This window comes from Rhinichthys klamathensis, unplaced genomic scaffold (genome assembly GCF_029890125.1).
Source record: "Rhinichthys klamathensis goyatoka isolate OS25496 unplaced genomic scaffold, OSU_Roscu_1.1 h1tg000123l_1, whole genome shotgun sequence".
Classification (NCBI taxonomy): Eukaryota; Metazoa; Chordata; class Actinopteri; order Cypriniformes; family Leuciscidae; genus Rhinichthys; species Rhinichthys klamathensis.
Window position 1 is genome coordinate 2,023,140 of NW_026606660.1, and position 17,332 is coordinate 2,040,471.

At 44.7% G+C, this 17,332-nt stretch overlaps 1 protein-coding gene across 1 annotated transcript; it reads left to right on the forward strand.

Moving 5' to 3' along the window:
• Nucleotides 1-224: 224 nt before the first annotated feature.
• On the forward strand, nucleotides 225-4,415 carry LOC130088894 (cytochrome c oxidase subunit 7A2, mitochondrial). Its single transcript, XM_056255884.1, has 4 exons — nucleotides 225-327; nucleotides 1,744-1,833; nucleotides 2,489-2,573; nucleotides 4,212-4,415. The coding sequence occupies exons 1-4, from the start codon at nucleotides 310-312 to the stop codon at nucleotides 4,268-4,270; spliced, it is 252 nt and encodes an 83-aa protein (XP_056111859.1). The 5' UTR covers nucleotides 225-309; the 3' UTR covers nucleotides 4,271-4,415.
• The last annotated feature ends 12,917 nt before the right edge of the window (nucleotides 4,416-17,332 follow it).

A 17,332-nucleotide genomic window follows, 5' to 3' on the forward strand; every position in this document is an offset into this window, starting at 1 on the left:
ACTCGGCTACTCGAATCGTTTTTGAGTCATTTAATTGGAACAGACAGTCCGAACGAACCGATTCTCTAGAAAGAATCTAGCTAATTCGCTTCCTCGAATCGTTTTTGAGTCAATTGGAACGCATAGTCCGAACGAATCGATTCGACATAAAGAACCGGATCTCGTGGCTCTCCTGTCCAGCAGGAGGCAGTGATGCGCTGTTTATTCTGCGTCAGACGCGAGCTGAAGAAGGAAGTGACATTTTCAAGTGTCCTTGTGCTGGTGCGGCTTCCTGAACATTACGATCTGAAGGAGAAATCATTCATCACCATGTTTAGGCATTTAAGGGTGAGATTTAAGATCTTTATGTCATTTATCATTGCATTTATCTGGCGAAAGCGATTGAACATCTTCTCATAACACAGCCTGATTAGATTCGGCCAGAATTAGAAACACAGTTAGCCTAGTAGCAGCTCTCATGACCTCCTGCCCATTACTCAACATTATCAAGCATTTGTGGATATTTGAGTCTATTAACAAAATTACCGTGTAAGAAAAAAATACAAATACTGTATTAGTATATTGATATGTAAATCCATGTAATTACTTTCACCAATCTCTCTCAAACTCTATAAACCGGGAGTTTCCTGGAGAGATTTACGCTGTTGACGTTTATTATCATTATTAAATGATTAACTTATGTACGTGAGGGTTGTTATTGATATTTGAGACCTATGTGTGTGTAGTGTGTGTGTTTGAATTTTGAATCCTGGCAGATTTGTAACATCTTTAGTTGATTGGAACTTCTTAATTATTGCTATGATGTTAAAAATGGGGATTTCAATTCTTTAGCTATTTTCTTACCGCCACTTTCTATTTTGTGATGCTCAACAATCTTTTGATGCACATCAGAACTATATTCTTTGGTTTTACTCATTGTGATGGATGATTAAGGGATTTTGGCCTTTGTGTTTCCTCATATTTAAACTCATGTGAAACAAGAAGTCATGGCTAGACAATGTCATGTTCATCCTGGTGTGCTTAAATAAAGTAAATATTAATGGGAATATACTTCAGAGATGTTTTACCCGTAAAAAATTCTAGGGTTGCCAATAATTGTGGCCAGCGTGATTTGGAGAAAAACATTTATTTCATAATGTGATTTCCCCCACTTTCATTTCTTTTACTTCAATGAAAGGTTAGATTTTTTTTTGTGCAAATTCTTTGAATGAAAGATCAAAAGGATAAACAATGCAGATAATTTTTTTTCCAGCCATTTTTGATCATATTTATCAGGGGTGCCATTAATTCTGACCACAATTGTATTTGTGTGTATATGGATATGTACTATATACTGTATATGACCAGTGGGAACGGATGAACAGAGGTTTAGTGCGCAGAAGTGTTTTTCTCATTTATGGAAGCTTGTTTCCGCCATGTAATAATAATAAAACAAAAAAAAGGTAATTGTGACTTTTTAATCTCACAATTCTGGCTTTTTTTCTCAGAATTGAGGTTACATTTCTTGATGCAGTTTTTTCCCTTGAATTCTGAATTTCTAGGTATATTTATTTATAGATAGAAACATTATAGAAGTTTTTTTTGTGAGACAAAAACTTTAAATTTCACGGAAAAAGACATCTGAATTGTGAGATAAAGTCACTTTTATTTGTTATTCTGTGGTGGAAACGATCTTCTACGCTCTTTAGATAGTTGTCCCTTTGACATCCATCGCAGTAACACACGTTTGTTGTCGTCCTCCAGACCCTGCAGCAGTTCTCCAGGAGGACCGTGTCCAGTAGCGCACCCCGACAGGTGGAGAATAAAGTCCCGGGAAAGCAGAAGATGTTTCAAGTTAGTTCTGATCTAATCCAACTGGACATTTAGTCAAATCCTAAGATTTCACAGGTTTAGTTACTGCTTCTTTTTATTCCTCTCTGGCACTCGCTAATGGTAATGTAAAAGTTAAGATTGTAATTTGTTCCCAGGTTCTGGACTGATATTGTGGATGAACAGATAAGTACGAAATGATTCGCTAGTAGGGTTCACTTGTATAGTACGCTGTATATTACTAATCACTGCATGTGTCATAATACTGAAATATTATGAAGTGTCAAATTAAACGAGCAGTTTAAAGCTTCACTTATTCTATAACTGCGATTTCACTGGCTTTAATGCTGGATCATTCTGCTTACGGCAGTCTGGCGCTAAGTTGAGGGATGGCTGTTATATTATACTGATATATTATAATTCTTCTTCTTTAAATTGTTGCTATGTGACTGAGATCAATCTTGAATGTTCAGTTTGTGTTGGTGGTCTCGCTTACAGAAGTAAAATTGAGCAAAATAAGTTATTAAAGGAGATCTGTAGCATTATTCTTACTTCCTAAAGTGGAAAATCAGAATTAGGCTTTTCTTCTTTTAACTGTTTTTATGCTTTACACTTGTGTCCCCCTCTAAAGTAAGTGTTGACGTATCAAATGCTAATATGTAATTTCTGCTTCTTTCAGGAAGACAATGGCGTGCCGATTCATTTGAAGGGAGGCGTTACAGATGGTCTCTTGTACAGGGCGACTATGGCCCTTACTGTCTTTGGTAAGCTTTATATATTCGGCTGTTATTTGTGCTTTATTTTATTGTGTCTTTTATCTGGAAAACCATTGACATGGGACGAGGTCATAATGAAGGCACACAACATTAACGGTTTAATCTTTTAAAATATAATCAAATTAATTTAACATTTCCTTTCAATTTTTTTGGCAAGCAAAGTGCTACACAACTGAGGTTTACTGGTAAAATTTTAAAATGGAAGATGAATTGTGTAATATAAAAAAATATATATATATTTTTTTAAATAATTGTATTATTTTTGGAGAATGTTTTTGTGGGCCCTTCTTCCATACGTCTACATCATGATGGCTGTCATGCTCCAAAACGAAACCACATAAAAGTAGTTATTGCATATTGTGCTTTATCCCAGGTTATGTGATCTGAAGAAATGTGTATTAAACGATTTTAAATCACGACGTGGAGGCAAAGAACCACCTGACGTGAAGCGGAGTGCATTAAAATGGTTTAATGCACAGCTAGCTGTGGATTATCCCGCTTATCCCATGGCAATTTGCCAGCATTGACAATTTACAGCTGTATATGCAATATTTGACCGGAAGGATAAAACTGACGGTTATTTTGGTCAGTTTCGACTCGTTAGATCCAGCATTTTGCCCGCTTTGAATCAAACGCAAAGATAAAGTAGTGCGTAAGATTACATTTATTTAAATTAATGAATTATAGCATTTATTTGAATTCATTATCGCGAGAGTGAGATGAGAAATGTGTGTGTAAATTACCTGAGTCTGTTCAGCATCTCTCTCTATTAACAACAAAACTGTCAGTTTAAATAACTTCAAAACCAGCGATGTTGCCCTCGCTCAATGCTGAGAAATTAAATGTGGCGATTCAGCTATTTTATTAATAAATGTCGTGGGGCAGCGTTAAGTTTCTGTGCAGTACGATGATGATCTGAGTGACGTATGTGTGCGCTTCAATGAAAGCAGTGCATTAATATGGAACGGTGATCAAACTTGACTTTGAACTACCTGTGCATTAAACCTTTATTGCACACCTTCCAGCCAATCAGAATCGAGTATTCAGACAGTCCATGGTATATGTGAATATACACCCATGTTCGCATCCAGATTCCAAACTGGCAAGCCAGTGGCATAGTTATCATTGATGCTAAAATGACATTGGTTCTTATGATTATTTTTGAATTACAGAATGCTAATGCAAATGAGGCATAAGGGAAGATTATCAGTGAACGTTTTAATTTTGGTCTCTTCCTCACACAAAACCATCATATCACTTCATTAGACTTAGAATATAGCACACACAATGTTGAAAGGGCTGGGTTTTTTTTTTTTTTTTTTTAGTTGGTGAAAAATGACAGCATATTGGTTTGGAGACAATTTTTTTAAATGTATTTATTTATTCATTAAAGATGAGCTGTTCCGAGAGTACATATAGTTATCATTCTGATTTGTGTATATAATTGAGAAACATGATCAAATGGTCTAAGTATTCTATACTATTCATTGTCTGTCTTTACGGGTCGTTCAGGGTTGTTGGTTGTTTGTCATGATGTTTTGTACTTTGTACTCTTTCCAGTGTACAACATGAACTGAATATGTATTTGTTTTCCTCTATAAACAACAACTCTTCTTCTCTCCTCAGGGTGCGGTTATGTGGTGTATTCATTGCTCGACGCAGCACTGCCCAAGAAGAAGAATTGAACATGCCTCTCTATTCATGTGTCTGAGTTGTAAAGATCTCTAATCCTCAGAATTATGTCTTGTCATTTATTTTGAGTACATTGGATTCATATTTATTGATTGTACTATAAAGCACAATCATTATGTAATAAAACGTTCCACTGTACTGAGTCTTTGTGTTTTAAGTTCTGCTCTCAACTACATTTTCACTGCATTTCATTAGTTTTAAAGTCGGATAAAGCAGAATCTTTTCTTCCGTATCGTGACATACCCGAGTGTAACGGATTATCGAAAAAGAAAGCATGTTGGGTGGAGACTTGGTTCAATGAATCTGTTGTTGATTGGATGTTGACATGTGGGCTTGTCCCTTAAAAGTGGAGTCAGATGGAGGTGAGCTTGCAGGGGCAGAGTTTAACCGGACTAAATGATTGGAGAAGTCCTGCATACATCACCAGAAAGAAATCTGTCATTTTCAACGGAAGATCCAATGATATTTTAAGGTAAAAAGAAAAAAATGAAACCTATGCATGGACTATTTTGTTTACAATAAGATATATGGCATATATTTAGAAAATAGTGTGATTTTTAATATATATATATATATTATACATTTACATTGCGAAACTGTAATCTTGATCCCATTCTTTGCTGAACTGAAGCATAAGTGTTAAAAACACACTTCATAATATGTCTGATAATTAGCCATACACTAAAAAATGTTTTTTTTCATGATTTGTTGTCACAACTTTTTGTCTTTAGTCAAATCAACTTTAATAATGTGGTTCAGATAACAATATTTTGAATTTCTTTTTATTAAACCAATCTCCTTTCTTGTAATAACTCAAATTTTTCATTTAAATGAACTCAAAATTTTAAGGTAACCAAGTGATCTATTTAAGTTAAACCAACAATATTTTTTTTTACAGTATGTATGCTGTGTGTTATATGATAATTCTGTTATGTAGAAATATAGCATGCTAATAGTATGGATTGCAACAGTTCTCTATGGAAAATAGTAGCCAACAAATAAGCCAAAGCTTGCTTAAATGAACAGGCTGAGGTACATTCCTACAGTTTGGTGGATTTTGGACAGTGCTGGTTTGTTTAAAAAACAAGCTAAAATTTAATTATTTTTTTGTTTTGAGGGAGAAAATGTCTGTCCCATAAAAACACACTTGTCAAGCTTAGGCTAGCGGAAGATTAACATTTAGGAAGAATTTGAATAGATATACAAAATCTATTTAAAAAAAGAAATATTTTGACACCAATGCAACAGGGTGAATGTGTTGCTAACATAACTAAAAAAGGGCTAGAAAACAGGACTAAAAAGTATAAAAAAAGAAAATGTTTATATCTATCTTTGTTCTTGGAGTTGCTTTCCCTCCAAGGAATGGTCACTTCTAGCAAGTCATGTGATTTAAAGCATACGCTTAAATGTAGCGTGTAGGCAATGTTTTCCATAAACACTTTTTAAAAAATTCTGATTGAAACTCTTCAGATCCTGATAGCAATCAATAATAAAAGTGGTCTAATTATATATATATATATATATATATATATATATATATATATATATATATATATATATATATATATATATATATATATATAAATTTACATATATCTTCTGTGGACGTCTCTGGACCAAAAAAAATTTCATCCAATCATTGAATTCACTCTGAATGCAATGATAGGATGACCCGTCTGCAAACGTAAGTGTTTGCATAACTCCTTGCACTTGTTAATGTGTGGCTTTGAAGACGCTCTGAAGGGAGGGTGGGATCTCATGCTTTCGAAGCCAACTTGCTATTGCTAGCCTCTCCGAAATTGCCTACCTTAAAAGGGTTTGTTCACCCAAAAATAAAAATTCTGTCATCATTTACTCACCCACATCTCGTTTCTCAACCTTAAGACTTTTGTTCATCTTTGGAACTCAAATGAAGATCTTTTTAATGAAATCTGAGCGATTTCTTTCTCTCCATTTACAGTCTACGCAACTACCCTTCAATAAGTTCATAAATAAATCATAAAACGTACTCGGTTACTAACGTAACCTCGGTTCTCTCTAGAGAGGGAACGAGTACTGCGTAATAGCTTTACGCTAGGGGAAAAACTCTTTTCCACGAGATATTGAAGCCAAAAATTATCCTTAATTTTTTATTAATGTAAAACGCTTTGCAGCAGCAAGCAGACATAGGCGAAACAGCTCGCGCGCCTATTGGCTGCTCTTGCGGCAAATGCAGCACCCTATCGAGAGAGACTCTGCGTGACGTAATGACCAATGGGGGCAATTCGCGCCCATATCGTCACGTCCCGCCAGAAAGGGCGTGGTCTCACCCTATAAATATGCTCGTTAGGCTGGTACAAGCTGATTTTTATCGCTGAAGCGAACCAGAGTGTATTCCAAGCACGGCAAGATACGCAGTACTCGTTCCCTCTCTAGAGAGAACCGAGGTTACGTTAGTAACCGAGTACGTTCTCTTACGAGAGTATCTCTCGTACTGCGTAATAGCTTTACGCTAGGGGAACACAATGCAACATGCCGTGCGTACAGGGATCCAACACCAAAGTCCCAAAGGGCTCATGTAGTGCATAATCACCATAAACTCACATAGAGTGGAGGAAGAGAGGCTGGAAGCGTCATTCCCTATAAAAAAGCACCCAGCGGGGCTATCATATGACAATAAAACGCGCAGCCAGGGTGAAAGCTTTCAGCCTGATCTGGGTGGCCATACGTGTGTCAACACTCATGGGGCTGCAGTAAACTCAGCATCTGGGCCGCACAGCGGGGCAGATAGCACTGAATTTTAGACCGCCAAAAGCTTAGCTTGTAAGGCGGGTACCTCCAGGTTATAGTATTTTATAAATGTAGACGGCGAGGCCCAGCCCGCGGCCGTACAGATATCTTGCAGGGAAACCCCGCTCGACCAAGTCCACGAAGAGGCCACGCCTCTCGTGGAGTGCGCTCTGACACCCAAGGGGCACTGTAGGCCCTTTGCAGAGTAAGCGAGCGCAATGGCATCCACTATCCATCTGGATAGGCTCTGTTTTGAGGCGGCGAGTCCCTTGGAACGCCCGCCAAACAAAACGAAAAGCTGCTCCGTCTGTCTGAAAACAGACGAGCGTGACACATAAGCTCTCAATGCCCTGACGGGGCAAAGGAGACTCGCGTCCTCCTCCTCACTGAGAACCGGAAGGGCGGACAGGGAAATTACCTGGGCCCTAAACGGTGTATTGAGGGATTTCGGGACATACCCGTGCTTAGGTTTGAGAATGACCTTCGAGTCATTAGGCCCAAACTCCATACACGACGCGCTTACTGAAAGCGCCTGCAAGTCCCCTATGCGCTTCACTGAAGCGAGAGCCATGAGAAACACTGTTTTGAACGACAGGTGTTTCATGTCCACCAGCTGGATTGGCTCGAACGGGGCGCCTTTCATGGCCTCCAGGACCGTGGAAAGGTCCCACGTCGGGACTGAAGGGGGCCTGGGAGGGTTCAGCCTCCGAGCTCCCCCAAGGAAACGCACGACTAAGTCGTTTTTCCCCAGCGACTGGCCAGACACCGGTTTTGCAAACGTTGCTATGGCCGCCACATATACTTTGAGCGTGGATGGGGTCCTGCCCTTATCCAGTAGCTCTTGAAGGAAGGAAAGCACTTCCGAAACCCCGCATTCCACATGTGAAAAGCTCTGGGCTTGACACCATGCAGAGAAAACAGACCATTTCGAGGAGTAGAGCCGCCTGGTAGACGGAGCTCTAGCCTGCGCGATCGTGTTTAACACTCCTTCTGGGAGGCTAGCGGGTACCCGTTGATGGCCCTGCGTGCAGGGACCACAACTCCGGGCGAGGGTGCCAAATCGAGCCCTCCGCCTGAGAGAGGAGGTCTCTCCTCAATGGTACAGGCCATGGGGCAGTGCTGGTCAGCTGCATCAGGGCAGGGAACCACGTCTGGTTTGTCCAGAGCGGAGCTACGAGCAGCACTGGGCATCCGTTCTCCCTGATTCGTTCCAACACCTGAGGCAGGAGCGAGACAGGAAGAAAAGCATATAGGGGGCAGCGGGGCCAAACATGAGCCAGCGCGTCCTTGCTTTTCGAGAAAAACTCCGGGCAATGAGCGTTTTCGTGGGACGCGAATAGGTCCACCTGTGCTCTGCCGAACGTTTTCCACAGCAGCTGGACCGTCTGCGGGTGCAGCGACCATTCCCCTGCTGGAACATTGTTCCTGGACAGTCTGTCTGGTCCCACATTCAGGTGACCAGGCACGTGCGCTGCTCTCAGTGAGAGCAGGTTGTGCTGAGCCCAGACCAGGAGGCGTTCCGTCAGCCTGTGAAGGTTTCGTGACCTGACGCCGCCCTGGCGATTTATGTATGCCACCACTGACATGTTGTCCGACCGGACCAAGACGTGGTGGCCTGTTACCTGGGGACAAAAACGCCGTAGCGCTTTGTCGACTGCTATCATCTCCAAGCAGTTTATGTGAAGGAGCTTTTCCCGTTCTGACCACAGGCCAGCTAGCGGTCTGCCCTCGAGCAGCGCTCCCCACCCCGAGGTGGAGGCGTCCGTAGACACCACCTTCACACTCGAAGCGGTCCCCAGACTCACACCTGACTGATACCAGTCGGTTATTTTCCAAGGTTCCAGAGCTGAAACACACTGTAGGTTGACCCTGAGGCGAAACAGACCCGCTGTCCATGCCCTGGGTGGAACCCGCGCTTTCAGCCACATCTGCAGTGGGCGCATGCGAAGCAGGCCCCACTGGAGTACAGAGGCCGCTGAGGCCATCAGCCCCAGCATTTTCTGAAACCTTTTGAGCGGAACTATCGAGCCGTGGCGGAAGGATTTCGCGACGCGCTGAATATTTAGTCCGCGCTCTGGTGACAGGCGTGCCGTCATGGATAGCGAGTCTAACACTGTTCCCAGAAAGGAAATTTTCTGACTGGGAGACAGTGAGCTCTTCGCCCAATTGACTGTGAGGCCCAGCTCCTCGAGGTGCTCGAGTAATGCGGCCCTGTGTTCTATGAGCTCCGATCGTGATCGAGCTAGAATCAGCCAATCGTCCCAGTAGTTCAGGACTCGCATGCCCTGAAGTCTCAGGGGTGCGAGCGCCGCGTCCATGCACTTCGTGAATGTACGAGGTGCTAGGGACAGGCCGAATGGCAGGACTGTGTATTGATATGCCTGGCCCTCGAAAGCGAATCTCAAGAATCGCCTGTGACGGGACGCTATTTGTATTTGGAAATAGGCGTCTTTCAGATCTATTGACATAAACCAGTCCCCGTGGCGCACTTGCGCGAGGATTTTCCTGGTCGTAAGCATTCTGAACTGGCGCTTCACAAGCGCTCTGTTCAGCTGTCGCAGATCTAAAATGGGTCTGAGACCTCCATCTTTTTTCGGTACCAGAAAATATCTGCTGTGTAGGCCCCCTTTGCTCTGAGCTTGAGATAAAGGTTCTATAGCACCTTTGCTCAGTAGTTTCGCTATCTCGGCTCGAAGTAGATGAGATACTTCGTTTTCTACCGTCGTCTCGACGCGCGCCGTATAACGGCGGGGACGTCGAGCGAACTGTAGCGAATAGCCTCTTTTTATAGTGTTCAGCACCCATTCTGATACCCCAGGAAGCTGTGCCCACACTTTCGCGTGAATAGCTAGGGGTAGAATGAGATCTGGGCTCTGGCCGAGACATAGTGACGGCAAGGGAGCTCCGGCGTGCTGTAACGCAGACACTGTGTTTACAGTGTGTTTGAGGCGGGGGGCGCGCCGACGCGGCGGGCAGCCTGGCCGCGCTCAAAACCCTTATAGCAGTTTGCTGAGGGAGAGAGAGCGGGGCGAGCCCCGTGGGGCTTAACATGTCTGTGAGTGAATGTGGGCGCAGGACAGCAGGCACATTTACTGCACTGAAAAACACCGTCGGCCTGAGCTGACTGAATGTGTGTTGGTTTCGTTTTCACAGAACCCGTGGGACATGTGGTGTGTAGTGTTTGTGGGCACTGAGACGTAGGCACATTCACTACATTTAGTGCACAATCGACATGAGGCGATTTTGTTTGTGCGAGCCCTGCATTTTTGCGGGCTGTGTTTGTGTGTAGAAATGAGCCCTGGGTTGTAGGCATTTTCAATACACTCATAACACCATCGGCTGCGGCTGGAATACCAGAAAATACACCATTTATGTGATTTATCTGGGTCGCCGTGGGAACAGCATTTGTGTGCAGGCAAGCGGGCATGGTACTGGCTCGCTTACTGCAAAATACACTGGAACAGTCACATTTTCTGGAACTGAACGAGCGAAAATTTCAGTGGAAGTCTGGCCACGGCGAGACTGAAACATCGTCGATTTCCTAGGAGGCTAGGAAGACTTGTGTTGGTTTCGTTTTACAGAAACCGTGGTAGTGTTTGTGGGCACTGGGTTGTGGGCACATTCACTACATTTAATGCACAATTGACATGCGTCGATTTCATTTGTGCGAGCCCTGTACCGTGGCGGGCTGTGTTTGTGTGTAGAAATGAACACTGGGCTGTGAGCATTTTATTACACTTATAACACCATCGGCTGTGGCCGGAAAACCAGAAATACAATGATTACATGATTTTTCTGGGTCGCCATGGAAACGGCCTTTATGTGCAGGCAAGCGGGCCGTGGTACCAGCTTGTTTACTGCAAAATACACTGGAACAGTCGCATTTTCTGGAACTGAACGAGCGAAAAGTTTCGGTGGAAGTCTGGCCGCGGCGAGACTAAATTTTTATCTGCTGCGAGAGCCGGGATCGAACACGGGTCTCTCGCGTGAAAGCTTCGGGTTCCATCACTGGGCCACAGGGAGAACTACACTAGCGCAAGCAGATAAGAGAGCGTCATCACAGTTTTGTGTTTGTCGGCGTTATACAACAGGTGTGCGTTATACAACAGGCTCATTGCTGCAATAATGACATTTTCAGCCGCTCAAACTAGGAGCTGAGAAATGTTTGAGAAATGGAGATTAGTCCGGCCTCGGCGGGGACTAAAACACACTCTTTTCTCATTTGCCGGTGACGCACGCCCATGGGGGGGCGGGGTAGATTTCTTATAACGTAAAGAAAGCTAGCCGCGGTTTTTAGGGCTTGCGGTCTTGATGCTGGCCCGTTTCCTTGACGACTCGCGGACAGAAGGCGGAGGTCCACAGAGCTCGCCTGTTGCGCGGCGGTTGCGCAGGCGCCTCCCAATCGAGGCCGATGCTTTCCACGGCCTGAGAGAGCAGACGCATCAGCTCAGTCTCAATGCCGGTTCTCTTACCAGTGGTCTGGCGGGAAACGCTAGCGGAGGGGAGGTCCACGGAGCTCGCCCAATCCTCGCTATCGGATGCCAGAAGAGAACACACCTCGGTGGGTTCGTCGAACTCGTGGACGGACGCGGCGGCAGGCGGCGGCCGTTGTCCGTCAGTGAGCGACTCGAGCGAAGCCGGCGAAGCTGGCGGGCGAACCGGCGAGCTTTGGCGGGCTGGAGAAAGCTCGGGAGCGCGCTGGGCGCGGCGCGTTTCGTGCGGCGCGGCACCACGGCGGGCTGTGGTGAAGGCTCGGAGAATGACGCCAGGCGAGTCCTCAGAGTCACCATAGGCAAAAGCTCGCAATGAGGGCATCCTCCGTCAGCGAGCGCGAGAGCCGCGTGATCCTCACCCAGGCAGGAAACACAGATGACGTGCCGGTCTCCGTCGCTGAGCGGGGCGCGGCACGAGCCACAGGATGGCATCTTTAAAAAGACGCAGCTCTTTTGTGAAGAGAAGTGTGAGTCGCGTCAAGTAAGCGAGCAAACACTCTCAGCAGAGTAAAGATACACAGAGTATAAAAAGGATATAGAACGCCGGAAAGCGCAGCAGGTACGGCAGTTGAAGGCGGCGTGGCCAGCGACTCCAGAGCTCGTCCCGCTGAAAGGCTTGCTTCGACGGCGCGGCTTCTCACTCAGGATCCAGCGATGCGTGTGCGTCGCTGAAGAGATAAAAATCAGCTTGTACCAGCCTAACGAGCATATTTATAGGGTGAGACCACGCCCTTTCTGGCGGGACGTGACGATATGGGCGCGAATTGCCCCCATTGGTCATTACGTCACGCAGAGTCTCTCTCGATAGGCTGCTGCATTTGCCGCAAGAGCAACCAATAGGCGCGCAAGCTGTTTCGCCTATGTCTGCTTGCTGCTGCAAAGCGTTTTACATTAATAAAAAATTAAGGATAATTTTTGGCTTCAATATCTCGTGGAAAAGAGTTTTTCCCCTAGCGTAAAGCTATTACGCAGTACGAGAGATACTCTCGTAAGAGAACTAATTCATATGAATTGAGCGGTTTAGTGTAGTTTAGTTTATTTTCTTTAGAGACGATCGTTTTATATGATGAATATATTTAGGCTTTTATTCTCATCAGTGCAGCAGACTTGTTCAGTGCAGCAGTTCTTGAAGCTCAAACCTGCTGTGTAACACGAGAATGAACCTCATTGGTTCTTGAAGCTCAAACCTGGGGCATGTTCAAGATCACAACGGTGCGCAACGTTTTGCTACGGTTTCCGGGTTGAACGTCATGTTTCCTGGAAACGGCGTGCAACACGAGAATGAACCTCATTGGTTCTTGAAGCTCAAACGTGCTGCGTAACACGAGAATGAACCTCATTGGTTCTAGCTGAAGCTCAAACGTGCCGCGTAACACGAGAATGAACCTCATTGGTTCTTGAAGCTCAAACGTGCTGCGTAACACGAGAATGAACCTCATTGGTTCTTGAAGCTCAAACGTGCTGCGTAACACGAGAATGAACCTCATTGGTTTTTGCTAAAGCTCAAACGTGCTGCGTAACACGAGGATGAACCTCATTGGTTTTTGCTGAAGCTCAAACGTGCTGCGTAACACGAGAATGAACCTCATTGGTTCTTGCTGAAGCTCAAACGTGCTGCGTAACACGAGAATGAACCTCATTGGTTTTTGCTGAAGCTCAAACGTGCTGCGTAACACGAGGATGAACCTCATTGGTTTTTGCTGAAGCTCAAACGTGCTGCGTAACACGAGGATGAACCTCATTGGTTTTTGCTGAAGCTCAAACGTGCTGCGTAACACGAGAATGAACATCATTGGTTCTTGCTGAAGCTCAAGCGTGCTGCGTAACACGAGAATGAACCTCATTGGTTCTTGCTGAAGCTCAAACGTGCTGCGTAACACGAGAATGAACCTCATTGGTTCTTGAAGCTCAAACGTGCTGCGTAACACGAGAATGAACCTCATTGGTTCTTGCTGAAGCTCAAACGTGCTGCGTAACACGAGAATGAACCTCATTGGTTCTTGAAGCTCAAACGTGCTGCGTAACACGAGAATGAACCTCATTGGTTCTTGAAGCTCAAACGTGCTGCGTAACACGAGAATGAACCTCATTGGTTCTTGAAGCTCAAACGTGCTGCGTAACACGAGAATGAACCTCATTGGTTCTTGAAGCTCAAACGTGCTGCGTAACATGAGAATGAACCTCATTGGCTCTTGCAGAAGCTCAAACGTGCTGCGTAACACGAGAATGAACCTCATTGGTTCTTACAGAAGCTCAAACGTGCTGCGTAACACGAGAATGAACCTCATTGGTTCTTGAAGCTCAAACGTGCTGCGTAACACGAGAATGAACCTCATTGGCTCTTGCAGAAGTGTAAACGTGCTGCGTAACACGAGAATGAACCTCATTGGCTCTTGCAGAAGCTCAAACGTGCTGCGTAACACGAGAATGAACCTCATTGGTTCTTGAAGCTCAAACGTGCTGCGTAACACGAGAATGAACCTCATTGGCTCTTGCAGAAGCTCAAACGTGCTGCGTAACACGAGAATGAACCTCATTGGTTCTTGCAGAAGCTCAAACGTGCTGCGTAACACGAGAATGAACCTCATTGGTTCTTGCTGAAGCTCAAACGTGCTGCGTAACACGAGAATGAACCTCATTGGCTCTTGCAGAAGCTCAAACGTGCTGCGTAACACGAGAATGTACCTCATTGGTTCTTGCAGAAGCTCATACGTGGTGCGTAACACGAGAATGAACCTCATTGGCTCTTGCAGAAGCTCAAACGTGCTGCGTAACACGAGAATGAACCTCATTGGCTCTTGCAGAAGCTCAAACGTGCTGCGTAACACGAGAATGAACCTCATTGGTTCTTGAAGCTCAAACGTGCTGCGTAACACGAGAATGAACCTCATTGGTTTTTGCTGAAGCTCAAACGTGCTGCGTAACACGAGAATGAACCTCATTGGTTCTTGAAGCTCAAACGTGCTGCGTAACACGAGAATGAACCTCATTGGTTCTTGAAGCTCAAACGTGCTGCGTAACACGAGAATGAACCTCATTGGTTCTTGAAGCTCAAACGTGCTGCGTAACACGAGAATGAACCTCATTGGTTCTTGAAGCTCAAACGTGCTGCGTAACACGAAAATTAACCTCATTGGTTCTTGAAGCTCAAACGTGCTGTGTAACACGAGAATGAACCTCATTGGTTTTTGCTGAAGCTCAAACGTGCTGCGTAACACGAGAATGAACCTCATTGGTTCTTGCTGAAGCTCAAACGTGCTGCGTAACACGAGAATGAACCTCATTGGTTTTTGCTGAAGCTCAAACGTGCTGCGTAACACGAGAATGAACCTCATTGGCTCTTGCAGAAGCTCAAACGTGCTGCCTAACACGAGAATGAACCTCATTGGTTCTTGAAGCTCAAATGTGCTGCGTAACACGAGAATGAACCTCATTGGCTCTTGCAGAAGCTCAAACGTGCTGCCTAACACGAGAATGAACCTCATTGGTTCTTGAAGCTCAAATGTGCTGCGTAACACGAGAATGAAGCTCATTGGTTCTTGAAGCTCAAACGTGCTGCGTAACACGAGAATGAACCTCATTGGTTCTTGCTGAAGCTCAAACGTGCTGCGTAACACGAGAATGAACCTCATTGGTTCTTGCTGAAGCTCAAACGTGCTGCGTAACACGAGAATGAACCTCATTGGTTCTTGAAGCTCAAATGTGCTGCGTAACACGAGAATGAACCTCATTGGTTCTTGCTGAAGCTCAAACGTGCTGCGTAACATGAGAATGAAGCTCATTGGTTCTTGAAGCTCAAACGTGCTGCGTAACACGAGAATGAACCTCATTGGCTCTTGCAGAAGCTCAAACGTGCTGCGTAACACGAGAATGAACCTCATTGGTTCTTGCTGAAGCTCAAACGTGCTGCGTAACACGAGAATGAACCTCATTGGCTCTTGCAGAAGTTTAAACGTGCTGCGTAACACGAGAATTAACCTCATTGGTTCTTGAAGCTCAAACGTGCTGCGTAACACGAGAATGAACCTCATTGGCTCTTGCAGAAGCTCAAACGTGCTGCGTAACACGAGAATGAACCTCATTGGTTCTTGCAGAAGCTCAAACGTGCTGCGTAACACGAGAATGAACCTCATTGGTTCTTGCAGAAGCTCAAACGTGCTGCGTAACACGAGAATGAACCTCATTGGCTCTTGCAGAAGCTCAAACGTGCTGCGTAACACGAGAATGAACCTCATTGGCTCTTGCAGAAGCTCAAACGTGCTGCGTAACACGAGAATGAACCTCATTGGCTCTTGCAGAAGCTCAAACGTGCTGCGTAACACGAGAATGAACCTCATTGGTTCTTGCTGAAGCTCAAACGTACTGCGTAACACGAGAATGAACCTCATTGGTTCTTGAAGCTCAAACGTGCTGCGTAACACGAGAATGAACCTCATTGGTTCTTGAAGCTCAAACGTGCTGCGTAACACGAGAATGAACCTCATTGGTTCTTGAAGCTCAAACGTGCTGCGTAACACGAAAATTAACCTCATTGGTTCTTGAAGCTCAAACGTGCTGCGTAACACGAGAATGAACCTCATTGGTTTTTGCTGAAGCTCAAACGTGCTGCGTAACACGAGAATGAACCTCATTGGTTTTTGCTGAAGCTCAAACGTGCTGCGTAACACGAGAATGAACCTCATTGGTTTTTGCTGAAGCTCAAACGTGCTGCGTAACACGAGAATGAACCTCATTGGCTCTTGCAGAAGCTCAAACGTGCTGCGTAACACGAGAATGAACCTCATTGGTTCTTGAAGCTCAAACGTGCTGCGTAACACGAGAATGAACCTCATTGGTTCTTGAAGCTCAAACGTGCTGTGTAACACGAGAATGAACCTCATTGGTTCTTGCAGAAGCTCAAACGTGCTGCGTAACACGAGAATGAACCTCATTGGCTCTTGCAGAAGCTCAAACGTGCTGCGTAACACGAGAATGAACCTCATTGGTTCTTGCTGAAGCTCAAACGTACTGCGTAACACGAGAATGAACCTCATTGGTTCTTGAAGCTCAAACGTGCTGCGTAACACGAGAATGAACCTCATTGGTTCTTGAAGCTCAAACGTGCTGCGTAACACGAGAATGAACCTCATTGGTTCTTGAAGCTCAAACGTGCTGCGTAACACGAAAATTAACCTCATTGGTTCTTGAAGCTCAAACGTGCTGTGTAACACGAGAATGAACCTCATTGGTTTTTGCTGAAGCTCAAACGTGCTGCGTAACACGAGAATGAACCTCATTGGCTCTTGCAGAAGCTCAAACGTGCTGCGTAACACGAGAATGAACCTCATTGGTTCTTGAAGCTCAAACGTGCTGCGTAACACGAAAATTAACCTCATTGGTTCTTGAAGCTCAAACGTGCTGTGTAACACGAGAATGAACCTCATTGGTTCTTGATGAAGCTCAAACGTGCTGCGTAACACGAGAATGAACCTCATTGGTTTTTGCAGAAGCTCAAACGTGCTGCGTAACACGAGAATGAACCTCATTGGTTCTTGAAGCTCAAACGTGCTGCGTAACACGAGAATGAACCTCATTGGTTCTTGCTGAAGCTCAAACGTGCTGCGTAACACGAGAATGAACCTCATTGGTTCTTGCTGAAGCTCAAACGTGCTGCGTAACACGAGAATGAACCTCATTGGTTCTTGAAGCTCAAATGTGCTGCGTAACACGAGAATGAACCTCATTGGTTCTTGCTGAAGCTCAAACGTGCTGCGTAACATGAGAATGAAGCTCATTGGTTCTTGCTGAAGCTCA

Bases quoted from the DNA above. Each gene is read 5' to 3' on its own strand.
- LOC130088894 (XM_056255884.1), top strand. The intron at 1,834-2,488 runs GTTAGTTCTGAT...TGCTTCTTTCAG, and splicing joins GAAAGCAGAAGATGTTTCAA to GAAGACAATGGCGTGCCGAT. The intron at 2,574-4,211 runs GTAAGCTTTATA...TTCTCTCCTCAG, and splicing joins TATGGCCCTTACTGTCTTTG to GGTGCGGTTATGTGGTGTAT.